This window comes from Artemia sp. Qi Xiang Cuo, chromosome 7 (genome assembly GCF_049724085.1).
Source record: "Artemia sp. Qi Xiang Cuo chromosome 7, ASM4972408v1, whole genome shotgun sequence".
NCBI lineage: Eukaryota > Metazoa > Arthropoda > Branchiopoda > Anostraca > Artemiidae > Artemia > Artemia sp. Qi Xiang Cuo.
The window spans coordinates 9811426-9828091 of record NC_142800.1 but is presented as its reverse complement, the minus strand read 5'-3'; the positions used below and the strand labels follow the sequence as shown (position 1 = coordinate 9828091).

At 36.2% G+C, this 16666-nt stretch overlaps 1 protein-coding gene across 1 annotated transcript in view; it reads left to right on the top strand.

The window, feature by feature from the left end:
- The window catches only part of CalpA (calpain A), a 105569-nt gene extending 97235 nt beyond the window's left edge, over nucleotides 1-8334 (top strand). The window contains exon 16 of the mRNA XM_089091691.1: nucleotides 3948-8334. Within this exon, the coding sequence (XP_088947817.1) occupies nucleotides 3948-4033 (86 nt within the window). The 3' untranslated portion in view covers nucleotides 4034-8334. The remainder of the gene's footprint in view (nucleotides 1-3947) is intronic.
- The last annotated feature ends 8332 nt before the right edge of the window (nucleotides 8335-16666 follow it).

Genomic DNA, 16666 nt, shown 5'->3' with positions numbered 1-16666 from the left:
AATGAAAGCCATATAGTACCATACAAGCAAAGGTATACTAAAGAAAACTGACCCGTTTTTTTGGATGCCTGAATTAAGTAGGCTTATCTTAGTTTTGACAAGATTTTTTGAAAAAAACTAAATTTCAGTTTGGGGGGAGGAGGCAAACTGTGGTCTGAGGGTACAGTTGCCCCCTACCCCATAGAAAATTACGCCCCTGCCCCTGACTCAAGGATTTCAAGTCTGGAGCGCTAACCACTCGGCTCAAACCACTTATTGAAAGCTTATTGTACAACAATTTTATTTTGTACATCATGACATTTGTACAACAATTTAATTAATCTCTTATGAACTTTTGCTTTGCATTGGAAAGGGCAACCAAGGGCCATCAATTCTGTGAAAAGGGCACACCAGTATATGTGTATTTTTTAAAATTATGCTAAAGAACCTAACTCAAACTATTTGATAATACAGAGAGTAACTTAATATAAAAACGGGGGAACCAGAGCAAGCAGAATGGGAGAGAAAAACGCAAATATATTGGTCGAGACTTTTGCTCAACTATTCTGCGTACAAGAAATAAGTGGAAATAATAATAGTTATAAGAAACAAGTATTTATAAGCTCAACTGCAGAAATAAGTATAAAAATTGTACAAATTAAAGTCAATTAGACAATTCAGAAAGACAAAAACTAAAGTAGAAGATGCCCTTTATTCAGCAACGCTGAAAAGGCAACAAAAAAAAAAGAAAAAAAAACGAACAACGCAACCGAACAAAAAAAAAATTATATTGAATGGTATTTCAAATTCTGAGTTTGGACTTCGTTTTGTATGATCCTTTTGAATGCACTTTTGTATTTCACACCACACTCCCTGTGTAAAAATAGGAGATTATGTTCCGAAGCTCGCATAGTCTTAAAACTGAACTAATTCAAAAGCATTTTATTTTGCAGTGAATATCCCATTAATTTGCTGCAATCTGTTATTGGTAAAACATTAAAAAAGGTAGAAAAAGATGTATTAGCACCACAGTGTTCAACTGACAACATCTCTTTGTGGGCCAAAAAGAAAATTTCATTGTTTCAACCTATGTCCCTTGACTGAGCAACATAGAGAGAATTAGAAAAAGTAACTTTATTGATACTTTTATAAATTGAAATAGAGTACAGTTTTTTAAACTATGGCAACGATAAAACTCGCCGTGTTTTGCGTGGTGGTGTGTATAGAATCCCCTGCTCTTGTGGTTGTGGACCACCAACAATTAGGAGATAGGTTGTTAGTGCTCTGATCTTTAATTGAAAAAGCCATGACGTTAACGAAAAGTAGGCTGCCCTCGGATAGAGAGATTATAATAAAAATTTTAAGGAATTTGAAACTTCTTGATACGGGGTAAAGACTGAATCTTTAAACAGAGTAGGATAGAAAAGGAGGGTGCGCAGGTGTGTTGGCCTTAGGCGGCTTAGTACTGTAGCGAGTTGTTAGTAGTAGTAGTTCGACAAAGGCACTTTTATCAATATACCTTTTTTCATCTTTCTCCGCTGAAGACGGTTGAGCGAAGGTCTCGACCAAAAATTTGGAATTTTCATTTCTTGCTTTCTCTAGCTTTGACTTGCCTTATTTTTTTCTTCATCCTCCAATGTTTTTCTGCTTTTAGAAATTTATACCGTTGAACAAATTCACATTTTTCTTAGATTCAAAAATTTGAAAATTCGAATTTTCTTAAAACCCAAATTCAATCTAAGTAAGATGTCAACTTTTGTATCTGTCCTGGGAAATCGTGCACTTTCAGTGGCGATATTTGCTTTTAAGTCCTGGTACGTCCGTCTTAAATTGCCTAAAATCTCTTTCTATCCATTCTCCTATCAAATGGTTATTTGATTTTGACCCTATCTGGTAAGTTTCACCGTAAAGTACAAGGGAAGACACAGCTTAAATGATCCAGGAACGATTGTCATTTTATCACTCTTTGGACATGTTGAATTCAATGGTGCAATTTCTGATAAAGACTACTCTCCTTTCTGGGGATGTTTGCCCCTTTTTTGAAACTATGCCAATTTTCTCATGCTTCCATATTTTCGTGGGTCATAGTCCAAACTATAGATTGAAAAATCTGTCGGGGTTCTCACTCATACATCCATACAGAAACTGTTTTGTAGTGGGAGGGTGATACAAACAAAGTAAGTGATAGTACAGAAATATATAAGAAATTACAGGGCAAAGAATAAAAAAAGGGATTTGAGGGGAAACAAACCAAAAGCGAATTATCAACTAAAATGCCAAATAAGCAGAAAATTTATAAGGATTAGTTCCAAGCGCCAAAATTTTATGTTATTTTAAACTGAGGTTATATTTATGTTGATATCATTTTTCTTTTCGTGTATAATATTCCTACTCAAGTTTCTCAAGTACTTTCACCCAAACAGAGAATTTGTGAACCTCATTTTTCTTCGTAATATAATAGGATAGCTCTATGCCATGTGTTCCGGAAGGACTAAAGCGGTTCGGGGGTGAAACAAGCATAGGGAGCTCCGAAATATTGCCCTAGTTTGACTGGACCCGCTCTGGTCAACTAGACTAATCAATGTCAAGTTAATCACTGGTCATGTTTGTGGTCAATCTAGCCAAAGTTGAAACAGAAAACAAAAAGAAAAATCAATATTGAATCATACAATATTGTTTAGATAGAAGCGAAAATCTTGAAATTCTTGATAATTTGGAAGTGGCTTGAAGCCCCTCCCTCTCTTCTGCGTGTTTGCCTAATCACAGCGTAGCCACAACTTAAATATTTTTGTTCAACTATATTTAACTAATATCGTGTTATTTTGAATCTTTACGTAAGGGTGATCGTAAAAAATTGATGTCGGAATCTCCTTGGTCTCAAACCCAGAAAACATTTCCCCTTTCCAGATATTCAGATGGCCGAAATTTGAGTTCGATTAAGCGACGTTAACCCGTGCCGCTCGTGACTCAAAGTTTGAAAAAATCAGAATTTTTGGCCAAAACGCTGACATATGGAGCCATAGCTCCATTCTGGAGCCATAGCTCCAGAATGGTAAATAATAAAAACGCGCTTAATATCTCAAAAGAAAGCCAATGTTGTTCTTGAAACTTTATATTCTATACAATTGTTGTTATTTTAAGGCAAATAGAGTTACGACAGTATTTAGCCCCAATAACGCGACCTGGTACCTTTAGGAGCCAGTTTGGGGTATTCTACGAATTTTACGGGTTTTTGCATAATCTGTTGGTATTAATATTTCTTTTTATTAAAAAGTATTTTGAAACTCGATTTTCAAACATAATGAAGCTTTTGTTTAACCTTTTATTCTATGAGGATTACCTAACTAGTTTACCAAACAAAGTTCCGTTTGACAGGTAAAAAGGAATAGGTAACAGCATAAATATTAAACAGTAGCAAAAAGTTTGTTCGCAAATTTACATCACAGCGGGCGCTTTGGTAAGTAACTAACACGTCAAAGTAATTGCTTCAGATTCAATCAGATCATAGTGAAGGCGGAGTAATAAAGGAAGGTGTGCGACTGATATGTCCCAAAAATCTTGAATGAAGAGTATAGGATTGATACAGTTTAATGTTTATGCTACGAACTGATCTTTATCGATTCGACTCTGTGGGGTTGAGACAAAAAAATTCCGAAATTTTTTCTCCCTCTATGAGATCCGGTTACCCTAATGTATATAGAAAGCTAAACATAAACTGCAGGACATGATTTTGATAGGTTTGAATTACTTCACTTTTTTTATGGACAGTAGAAGAAACATGAATTAAAGTCATTGTTATGGTGTTCAGTGTTTCAGTGCTGAGGATACCAGAGTGTAACCCAACCAAAGCCACCTTGCATGGTTTAAACCATCAACCATCCAGTTTCCTCATACTGACACCAATCATGAATGAACTTAAAAAGCTCATTACAAACTTGATTCTCAATTTATTCTTGTCTTTATTTCAGAGCTGTATCAGCAAAAAGACCCTATGAACACTAGACGCGCAACGTTCACATTGGATGAATGGGTCGAGAAGACACTTTATTCGTAAAGGAAATATATTCGACCTTGTATTTTTTTTCTAGTTCATTTGACTTCAGCTCAGTGTTCTTAATCCCAGTGATTTTTTTTTACAGCCTTATTCAAGTTTAATTTAATTTGTACTAATATTTGTCCGGTCCATCTTAGAAAAACGCCCTATTTAGAGAGAACAACCCTTTTCAATTTCTTCAAGTTTCTATTGTATTTTGTTCTATTTAACCCAGTTATCTTACTGCCAGTGTCATTTTTTATTTTTTTTATCTTGAGTGAGTGCATTCAAATTGAACTGCCACCATCTGGTGGTCTTTCGTACGAGTTTATATCATGTAAGCCATTTCATGTAAGTCTGTCAGGTGACCCATAATCTGTCAGGTAGCCCATGTAAGTCTGTCAGGTGGCCGATGTAACCCTATCAGGTGATCCATGAAAGTCTATAAGGTAGCCCTTGTAAGTCCATCAGGTGTTTATGCCTCTTCCTCTGAGGAACTGATTTTTTTTTATTTCTCTTGAGATTCACAAATATCAATGGGCCGATAAGCTTTGTAAAACTGGTTTTAAAAACTTGTTAAACTGGTATAAAACAGTTTTATAAACCGGTTTATGAAACTGTCTAATTGCAAACTATGGAATTGTAAAATTTACTATGTAATTAAGGGCTGTCATCCTAAGCCACAATTATTTTTTTTTCGAGCAAGTAGGGGCGAATCCAGGATTCTTTTTAGGGGGGGGGGGCGCAAAATAGGTTGATCCGATAAACTTGCGTTCGGAGCAAGTTTAATTAACGCAATATTGCGTTAATGAAGTAAATTACGCTACTTTAGACTGTGTTAGGGGGGCCCACTCGCCCCCCTTGATCCGCCATTGGAAGCAAGATGCAGTCACAATCCTTCACAGGTGTAAACTCACATCCCAGTCTGTCAGTGGAATGGTAAGCCTTATTTTTAAGAATTTAATATAGTTCCCGTTAATAGCTTGTCATAATAAAATTGATATATGAATTTGACTACAAATGTCAGTAACTACATTGTGAGACACGAAATGAGTTTAGATTTCGCGTTAATAAAAATGCATAACTGGGTTTATTTTTTGGCTACCAATGAGAAATAAAAAGCAAATTCTTTGGGTTGTGATTTTCAAAACTTATATATCTTGTCAAAAACACGACGTGTATTCTGCCCACAAAGACCTTACGCATATATACTGCCTTATATAATTTCATTTGCTGTCCTATCGTGTTCTAAAAGACGGTTTTTAAGGAATTGCTGTGATGGAGTTTAACTTAATTGTCATGTGGCTAGTTTTATTTGAAAAGCTCGTATTTTATTGAGGAATTATTTCTGACTGTTCCAGATAAGTAAGTCTGTTCCAGTACCGAAAGCTCCACTTTCTAGTGAAAATGCGCCGAATAAACGATTTACTCTCTAAGAAAATGCACCGATTCTAAAAATTCAATGCGCAACTGCCTTATAACAGCGTCAAAATGGCGCAAATGCGCTCCATCTGGCCACTCTGGTTCCAGCCTCACTCGAGATTGTAACTAGTTCTTATTATTGTTAATTTACTCTGTCTAAGTTCTGTTAATTAATTTATATGAAAGAAAACGTATCAGGAATGATGGGGGAAAATTGGAACGGATGTTTCTTAATAAAAATAGGTCTTCTTCGATCATAACCTAAGTTTCCTTTCTTTTCTTCCTCTTTTTACATTATATTTGTTGTCTAATTTTTTTCAATAATATATTAATGCTTGCACAAAGAAAGAGTGGTACCTTGACGAATGATTTCTTAGACCACACTGTCTTTCTGTTTATAAGGAGGTTTTACCAAGGGCCATCCAAAAGCCTCTAAGAAAACTTCGAGAGAAAGTATATTTTCGCTAAAAAAAAGGGTATTTTTGAAGTATCTGGTCCTTGAATACTCACCCCCTCCCCCGGAAATTGTAGCTGTGATTTTCAATTTATATTTCAGTCATATAGTGACTCCTGGTCCATTTAAATTAAATAATAGAAGTTTAGCTATAGTCTTTAAAAATATGCACGTTATTCTGGCATATTTAGCTGAAAGAGTACACAAAACATAAGAGAGGAAAACACTAATGTCGAAGAGAATGACCACCAACGGCATCTAGGATTTGACGGTTTTTTTTACCTTAAGTGGCTGCATGATCGTTCTTTCTGGCATTTTAAAATGTAGGCCTACGAGTTTAAAGTCAACTCGCCTACTTAGCCTTCCAATATTTTTCCAAGAAAATCTCGGTGTTCCTGTGCAGAGTATATAAACTATCGGTGGCGCTAGGGTTTTTATTTCAATCTTTAAATCGCCAAAAATACATCACATAAGTTTCTTATTCATTTTGATAGTTTTTAAAAGGTGTGCAATTTGACGGAAAGCTCTCTATAACATTGTTCCACATACCTAGAGGGTTTTTAGAAACACAAGGCAGGGTAAAAAAAATCATTTATTTGTAAACTTTACCGTTATAAAGGTAGAATTTTTTCTGTAATGTGCACGCCCTGTTTAGTTGGTAAAGATAATGGATTATCCTATGAAAACATCATAAAGTGACGGAGGGACTTCGTCACTTCGAAACTGTGACTTCGATCTCATCGAAGTCACAAGTTGAACCCTTTGATTGGAGGCTCAATAGGCGGATGGAGTTATTAAGGTTGGAAAAGGAATGGTGGCGCGGATAAGGACTGGTAGGAGCAAGTATAAAAATGGTGAATTTAAGGGACTATAAAATGTAGGTGACGCAGTGCCTTGTATTTATATATCAGGTATAATGTGTTCAAAAATATATGCTGGCTGTCGCAAAATGCGTAAAAAGTAAGTGAAAATGCAAATCTCACATAATTATGTACTTTTGTGTATGTTTCTTCTTCTAGGGGGTGGAGAGAGTGGGGGTGAGGAATACCAGTTTCGTCTCCCTTGAGCGCACAATAATTTAAAAAGCAATATTCCATATAGTTTCATGTATTTTGACAAACATAAATGAATAAAGAATGCCATCTAACGCTGCATCGCATAATCACGAGTATGCCTACATTTGTTTATTAAAAAATAAAAGCCGAATTTAGGGTATTCATAGCATACTATGTACTGAAACTGTTATTATAGATGTTTTGACCTGTTTTTAGTTCATCTGGATAACTCTATACTGTCGGCAGCACTTGACTGTTGCGTTTAGTGCTGCAGAACTAGTAGCTTGATTTGTATTTGAAATAAGTTAAGGTGCTGAAGATCCGTTTTCGATCTTTCTCCGAGATGTTATTTATTTTTTCTACAGATCTGATTACTTCTATCTTGTTTAGTGGTCTTATAATTTGTTGCACGGAATACACTTATTTCTGTCTCTTCCGGTGCTCTGGCACAAGGGAAAAATCAGCCAAGTCAACCTTTTCTAGAAAGTGAATTTTTATTTAAGCAACAAATTCAGCCACAGATAATGATATTCAGCGACAAATCTATACATGGAATAAGATTTATTTCTGTTAATTATAAAACTTAAATTAAAGATTTTTAGTCTAAAGCAGTATTATCTATTAATTTATATGGAAAGCGTTAGTAATTTTATTACCAGTCAATTTTTTTCGACAATTAATTTTATTGCCAAGTTATTCTCGATTGTCTGTATTAACTTGTACGAAAAGTTGTGGAATTTTGTCGCCAACAAATAGTTTTCGCTGATCGATGTTGCCACCATCTTAGTATTGAGCGCCTGTACTAATTTATAGTAAATACTTCCAAAATTTAGCAGAATATCATGTTTTGGAAATTCTGGCAGCATGTCTTGCTAGTTGCCATAGGGATTTTGGGAAATTTTGTGGGAGTCCTTGTAAGGATTAGTATCTGTTTTTGTAGTAATGTCTGCACTAAGATAGATTCGGATAGGGGTAAATGCAATGTTACCTTTTTTTCACCAAGAATCCCCTCTCTAGCACGATTTTAATGTTAAAAATGGCATTTAAAAACTACTCTTAAAATCTAGCAAATTATTCTCACAAAAATTAGAAAAGCTCATATTAGCTGATTTTTGCTTGTAATCACAGAATTGAGTGTCTACTTTGATTATCTAAAATTATTATGCTTCTTATTACTCTTGTTATAAGATATTTCTTTACTATAAATTGTTTAAAATGTATAGAGAAGGATCAGTACTATGTATTCTGTTTATCAAGCCGTTCCCATGTTTATAATTAGAATCGCTTCTTCAGAAATATATTACGAATTGACTTAATTATTCATGTTAGGCCTTTCGTTCTGCCCTTTTTTAGCCCGTTATCTGTGCTTCCGAGTCGTTTGATTGTAGCTACTCTCCTACTGAGGACTGATTATTGTTAATATTTATTTATAGACTTTTAATCAAATTCTTTTTCTCAAGGTGTCTCCACGTTTATAGTTAGAATAACTTCTTCAGAAATGCATGTTACGAATTGACTTACTTATTCTTGTTAGCCCTCTCACTTTTTTTGCAATATTTTGCCCTTTGTTTTTAGCCCTTTGTCTGGGCTTCCCAATTGTTTGATTGTAGCTTCTCTTCTACTGAGGTCTTATTATTGTTAGTGTCTATTTATGGAATTTGATAAAAAAAAAAAAAAATCCTTTTTCTCAACCTGTTTCCACGTTTATGGTTAGAAAAGCTTCTTCGGAAATACATATTATGATTTCACTTAATTACCCTGGTTGGCCCTCTTTTGCATCAATCTTTTTTTTTTTTACATCAATCTGCCCTTCATTTTCAGCTTGTTATCTGTGCTTCCGAATTATTTAATTGTAGCTACTCTTTTTTACTGAGGTCTGATTATTGTTAATGTTTATTTGTAGACTTTTAATCAAAATAAAGTCGTAAATAACAATGTTTTCCATTGAAATTAAGTATGTTAGGTAAAACAGCATAAAGGAAGTTTGCTTCTCGCCGTTTAAATCTTCTAAGTAAATAAATAAGTGTCAGTAACTAGCTAGCAGTGTTTATCTGGGCCTGAGAAGGGGGCTGAATGCTGCTTCTTTGCTCAAAATAAAATGGTAACGGAGATATTTGAAAAAATATTTCTTTTTAAAACCATGCAGTCAATAGATTCACCCATCTGGGAGAACTTTGGCCCAGGTACACCCGTTATTGTGTTTAAATGCTTTTCAAGCGGCATTATAGAATTTTGACTGTTATTATAAGTAATTTTTCTTTTCGACACAAAATATTTTCAGAAGTTGAAGTTTCTGGTTTACGTTTTTCCAAACGTCTTTATATAGTAACAATTATTTGGCAATTAGTGATAAGTAATCAGTAATTATTGTAAATTAGTGGCCCTTGATAGGAGGAAAAATCAGAGTTTTTTTTATGTAATTGAGGGGGTCAGAACACACAAATAGGGCATTTTTATGTCTTAAATTAATGCTGGGGTAATGTTCCTTGGACGAATATAAGTGGGGTAAAGAGATTAAGTTTAGCCCAACCCTTCGAGATCAAACCGCGAAAAATAAAATCTTTCTAGATTTACAGGAGAGGGTGCTAAGGATTATTATCTTTAGGGGTAGGGAGAATCATATCAGGAGTTAAGCAGGGTTGTGGTAGAAAATTCCGTTTTTTAGAGTTTCGGTTACTATTGAGCCGAGTTACAGTCCGCTACTTACAGTTCGTTACCACGAACTGTTTGATGCGAGTAAAAATTGTATGACTTAGAGTAATAGGGCTATTACTCAATTTTTTGAGGATTCTTGAAATAAATAAAGATAAGAAAACTTCAAAAATAAATTGCTCTGACTTACTAACCGAGGAAAACAGCTGAAAAGGAGTTTAGAGATTTGGCTGGATTAAGACAATGAACCATTCAAACTGCACATCAGTTTTATAAAGAGTTTATATTGCCATAAAGTCGTATAGATTGCGATATGGCAGTTTTAGCAGGTTGTCTAGTTAATATAGGTCTGAATCATTTGATTGAAGGTTCCAGGCTAAGTATTCTTTGCTGATAAATATATAATAGAACAGCGTTTTGAAGCTATTGAGAACGCAATTGGCGAAGAAAAGCAGGATTAGCAGCCATAGATTTAGACTTTTGTTGGTAAGGATAGAGTGAAAGACTCCGTCAGAACTGGCCCGACGTGAAACGTGACTGAGGGGAGGAGCTAAATATTTCATTGCAGGTAATTATGATAGAAAGTAATTACGGTTATTACTATTTCCTAAAAATATGCTAAGAATCAAGATTTATATGGATCACTTTGATGCACTTTGTCCTACGGAGAACAGCAAGGGTTATGGGAGAGAACGGAATCAAATGGGGAACCAAGGCTGCTAAGAAGTGAAGGTGAAGAGGTGAAGTTAGGTAAGGATCAAGTGGACAGCTTCACTTACCTATGTAGTATTATTAGTAATGAGAACAATGCTTCCATCTCCCAAGGGCATTTCACCGAACGTTTTACAACTGTTTTCTATCATAATTTCCTTCACTTAAAGATTCAGCCCTCCCCCTCAGTCACGTTTCACGTCGGGCCGGATCTGATGCAGTCTTTCACTCAGTCCTTACCAATGAAAGTCTAAACCTATGGCTGCTAATCCTGCTTTTCTCAATAGCCTCAAAACGCTGTGCTAGTTTATATTTATCAGCAAAGAATACTTAGCCTAGAACCTTCGATCGAATGATTCAGACCTATATTATCTAGACAACCTGTTAAAACTGCCATATCACGATCTATACGATTTTATGACAATATAAACTCTTTATAAAACCGATATACAATTGCTTTGGTTCATTGTCTTAATTCAGCCAAATCTCTAAACTTCTTTTCAGCTTTTTTCCTTTGAGTAATAGCAGTAGGCCTATTTCTTTAATTCATACTGCATTAACTCGCATCAAACAGTTCGTGGAAACAAACTGTAAGTAACAGACTGTAACTCGGTTCAATTGCAACCGAAACTCTAAAAAACGGAATTTCGATATCAATAGATATATCAAGAAAATTGGCTTTTTTATGGTGATTTCAAATTTATAAGTTTCATTAATATTAATCCTACCAGTCAAAAGTTGCGAGCCTGAGAAATGTTGCCTGATTTTCAAAAAAGGGGGAAGCACCTCTTAAAAGCTATAGAATCTTAATGAAAAAAACAAAATCAGATTCAGCGTATCAGAGAACCCTACTGTAAAGGTTTCAAGCTCCTCTCTGCAAAAATGTGGAAATTCCTATTTTTTGCCAAAAGAAAAATCACGGATGCCTTTTTTTTTCAGGGATTATCACGTTGACCCAGTAGTCCTAGAATGTCAGGTGAGGGCCCATTCGAAAAAAAATTAGAAGTTCTAGTGCCCCTTTTAAGTGCCCCAAAAAATTGGAGGGCAACTAGGCCCCTTCTCACGCCCCGTTTTTTTCTCAAAATCCTTTGATAAAAATTTTTGAGACAACAATTTTGTTGAGCATAGTTGAAAGGCCGAATACCTATGCCTTTGGCGATATCATGACCCCCCCACAACCCCTGAGGAAAGGCCTTTTAAGTTACAAAATTTGCCCATTGTTTACGCATAGTATTTATTATTGGGAAGTATGCATAAATTTTTTTTGGGGGGGGGGGATTTTCTACTGGTGGGATTTCTCCGGCACTATTTAAAAAACGATCAGAAATTAAATATAAAAAAAACAATTTTATTCTGAAAATAAGGAGTAACATTAAAACTTAAAACGAACAGAAATTATCACGTATATGAGGGGGGTTGCTCCTCAACACCACACTCTTTACGCTAAAGTTTGAATTATGTCCCAATTCTTTAAAAACGACTCCCTGAAACACTATGTTCGTTTAATTAGAACAATAAGAAGTTTGTTTTTAAGTACTAAAAAACTTTATCGTAAAGAGCGAGGTGTGAGGAGGAGCAGTCCCCTCATATACGTAGTCATTTCTGTTCGTTAGTTCTAATGTTGCTCCTTACTTTTAGCTGATTTTTTTTTTTTATTTAATCATGGTTGCAGCTAACGAAAGCCCTTAGTAACCAAAAGGTGAAAACCCGTTTTGAAATAAAACTAGATGTTAACGAGAACTTTTCGTACGTTGGAATTTTTATATTGTATTTTAGCTTCGTAGACGGTTGAAAAAGAAATTCGTTTTAGCAATAAACTTTTGCTTTTAAGATTAACCGAAACAATAGTTACCATTTCTGATTCAGTGTCATGGCAATTTTTTTGTCACTAGGCAGTTTTTTTTCAAAACGTGTTTTTCAACTTCTTGTTACTATGGGCTGTGGTTCGCTCTTTACTAGGTTGCAGTTACTGTTGCAACCATGATTACTGATCAAATCCTCAGCAGGTGAATCTGTTTTACTACCCTAAGAAATATCTTCCGTACTTACCCTCCTTCTTCTAGTACCACTTTCTTTGGCTAATAAATTACCCAAGCTCTTTACACCCTCCAGTGCAGTTGCAATTTCATTCAAATCCTCTCTTACTCCCCATCCCATTCAGAAATGACCTCAGGGCCATTTCCAGGATTTTTTTTTCGGGGGGGGGGTGACCAACAGGATTTTTCTTTGGGAGGTATACAAAAAAAACAAAAAAACACATAAAAAATTTGTTTGTATTCATTTTGTCTACGTATTTACGAGTCGGGCAAACGTTTCGGGGGGTGGGGGGTTCAAACCCTCTAGTCCACCTCTGGATATGGCCTTGGATGACCTGCTTTTTTTTCCCCAGGTTGATTCCCAAAAAGCAAAATCTTACTTGGATTCCGGTTTATTTGGATTAACAGTTATCTGGAGTATTGTGAAGTACAACCGCCCTATCTCCAGATAGTCTTGTACTACATTAGATGGTGCCCATAAATGAATATTTTCCAAATGCCCTTAGAGCATTCAAAAATAATATACTTGAAAACGAAGCAAGAGGGGAAAGAGAATCCCATTCCGAGAAATGATAACTGAAAAATACATTTCCTATTTTTGACATCTCCCAAAAGCCGGTGTATTTGGGCCTTTTTGGACTGAACCTAGACCTGGATCTAGTTTTTCTTTCTCGTCGAAATACACATTTTCCCGCTCATCACTATAACACAAAACTGCAAATATCCTAATTCTTGTTGAAAGTTCAATGTATCTCCTGTAAAAATAATGATATTTTTTTATTACATATATTCTGTTTATGAAAAGTGCTGGTTTCTCAAACTCACAGTTTATTTCTACAATTATTGAAAGATATACATCGTGGTTTATATAAAAAGAACTTTACTCTCTCAAATATGGCCTAAGGCAAAGGCCTTAGTAATGGGTTAGGTTAATAGAATGCGAAGCGTTTACAGTCATGACATAAAACACAACAATATACTTTCTATACAATCAGAAATAGTAAAATCAAAAATGCATCTTGTTTTCTTTTTTTTTTGACAAACTCAATGTTTGTTTCAGGAATGAATAAGGATACAGGACTTTATTTGAAATACTGTATTTTTTCGCTTTCAACCACCACTTTTCGAGTTTTTCCTTCAACAAATTCGATTCGCATCTTCAAAGTTCCAGGAAAAATTAGTGTCTCACCTTTCCTTACAAGACAATCGGAAAATATTACACCTGTTAACGTGAACTGCTTCACATCTAAGATAAATTAAAAAAACAGAACGGTATCCTATTAAATCATTATTATCGATATTCATAAGGTATTAATGATGCGCCCTTTTGACAGCCTGTATACAGACGGTGCTTTGTGATTCCCTCCTCCAAATTCCCTGAAAATTTCACCATTAAACTCCTAGGCATAGTTGTAATACTAGTCACAGTAATAGTATTAATAGTAATACAACAAGTACTAATTGTAGCAGCAGTATAAAAGTGTCGCTTTTTGGTCAGTTGAACATCCCTCTCATCAAGTCCTGGAAGCTTCAACTTAATACAATTAGCCGCTGCTATGAAATTGCTGAAATAGCATTTCGATAACATGCATATTCATATACTTCCTAAAATTCTTATCTTAATGCTCTTAGCCTTACAAGTAGTTGTTATAGAAGTATTAGTAGTAGAATTAGGAACAGTAAATTTAATAGTGGTAGCGGTGGTAATATTAGTAGTATTGTGCACGTTGCACATATCAGGGGCGGATCCAGGTTTTTTTAGGGGGGGGACAAAATAGGTGGATCCGATAAACTTGCCTTAAGAGCAAGTTTAATTAATGCAAACTTGAGTTAATTAAGTAAATTACACTACTTTAGACTACCCTAGGGGGGAGCCCTCGCCCCCCTCTGGATCCGCCACTGGCACATATTGTGCTTTAGTCAGTTGATCTTTCCCTTTAAGCATTCTCTGAAACTTCCAATTTAATACACAACTCCATTCTTGAGATACCTTCTTTTGTCATTGTACATGCGCATAGTGTCTTTTAATTTAGTTCAAATTTTCCCTCAATATTGTAATTGTAGTAGTATGGTAGTAGTAGTGGTGGTCTCAGTAGTGGTTGTAGCACTAGTAGTGATGGTAGTTGTAGTAGCGTTAAACAAATGATTTTGAAACGCAGACAAATAAATTTTTTTCGAGAGTGATGTGGTTGCAATTTTAGGGGGGTTTCAAAATTTGTCGATCATTAAATTATATAACATTACAGTAGTAACCTATATAAAGCTTTCACAAGTGATTGCGTAATATGCCTTACCAGGGTCATTCATCTATTACTAGGAACGGTACATTGGCTTAGCAGACGGGTTTCTGCAATGTGTTATGGGCTTCCTTGAAAAAATACCAGTTTAAAAAAAAAATAAATAAATAAACATGTATCCATGATCTTTCTTCTGGCAAAAAAAAATACAAACTCCAATCAAAACTGGTCAAACGTGTTAATAACCTGTAAGCTATAGCTATCTGATAACTCGTTCAGTGTCGCATGTATTATTTGTGGTATCAATGGTATTTCATTTGCGTAAAGCTATCTCGATTTGCCAAAACTTTTATCGTTCGCATAAAACTAACTCAATTTGCAAAAATGATATTCCATTTGTGTAACTCTGCTCTGAATGTCCTTAATGAGGATATAAATAATATAGAATGACATTGTGACTTGACCTAGCTTTACCTCTTCGATGTGGTCTGTATAATACACAAGTAACGTTTGAAAAGTATTGTCATACAGGGGTTCAGTTAAAGAGGTCTCACTTGCACGAGGGTTCAGATACATGGGGGTTCACTTGCTTGGGGTTCAGTTACACGGGGATTCAGTTACAATGGAACCAACACAAAAACAATGGGGGCACACACAAAAGCCAAATTAGCCCAGTGGCCTATGAGAAATCATGGGTTGCATGGAGGGTTGAGTTGCACGATGGTTCAGTTAAAGGGGGTACAGTTACACGGGGGTTTAGTTAAATTGGGTTGAGTTGCACGAGGGTTCAGTAGCACGAGAGTTCATTAGCACGGGGGTTCAGTTGTATAGGGTTTTCGTTATACAAGTGTTCAGTTACATGGAGGGTATAGTGACATTTTAAAAGATGATTTAAAAGAGGATTTTAGAAGAGGATTTGAAGGTGAAACTCTGTGGTCGTTATAATACACAAGTTCCATTTGATCAGTGTTGTGAGGTCTCCTACCACAACCCCAAAGGGTTCCGATGCCCCCACCCCAACCCCGAAGGAAGCCCCCGGTCCTCAAAGGTTGTCCGGGCTCCCAAAGGGCCCCCCGCGCCCCCCAACGCGCCAGAGCCCCCATTATAATACTTTTTAAGGCTTTATTATATCTTTTCAGAACAAATTATTATTTTAGGGAATTATTTCGGTGAAACAGTTAGAGACATTTTAAAAGATGATTTAAAAGAGGATTTTAGAAGAGGATTTGAGGGTGAAACTCTGTGGTCGTTATAATAGACAAGTTCCAATTGAACAGTGTTGTGAGGTCCCCTACCTCAACCCCAAAGGGCTCCGATCCCCCCACCCCAACCCCGAAGGAAGCCCCCGGTCCTCAAAGGTTCTCCGGGCTCCCAAAGGACCCCCGGCGCCCCAAAGGCTCCTGAGCCCCCATTATAATACTTTTTAAGGCTTTATTATATCTTTTCAGAACAAATTATTATTTTAGGGAATTATTTCAGTGAAACAGTTAGAAACATTTTAAAAGATGATTTAAAAGATGATTTTAGAAGAGGATTTGAGGGTGAAACTCTGTGGTCGTTATAATAGACAAGTTCCATTTGAACAGTGTTGTGAGGTCCCCTACCTCAACCCCAAAGGGCTCCGATCCCCCCCCCCCCACCCCAACCCCGAAGGAAGCCCCAACCCCAAGGGAACAAATTATTATTTTAGGGAATTATTTCGGTGAAACAGTTAGAAACATTTTAAAAGATGATTTAAAAGATGATTTTAGAAGAGGATTTGAGGGTGAAACTCTGTGGTCGTTATAATACACAAGTTCCATTTGAACAGTGTTGTGAGGTCCCCTACCTCAACCCCAAAGGGATCCAACCCCCCCCCCCAACCCCGAAGGAAGCCCCAACCCCAAAGGTTTCCGATCCCCCAAACCCAATCCAGAAGGAAGCCCCTGGTCCTCAAAGGCCCCCCAAGCTCCCAAAGGACCACCCATCCCACCAGGCCCCCCTCAGACCCTCAAAGGCCCTCCCCGGGCTCCTGTCTTTCGTAGGTGAATGTTGTCTGAAACTTATGTTTTAGGGTGTATGGGTTGCTATTTTTGACTTTTCGGAGT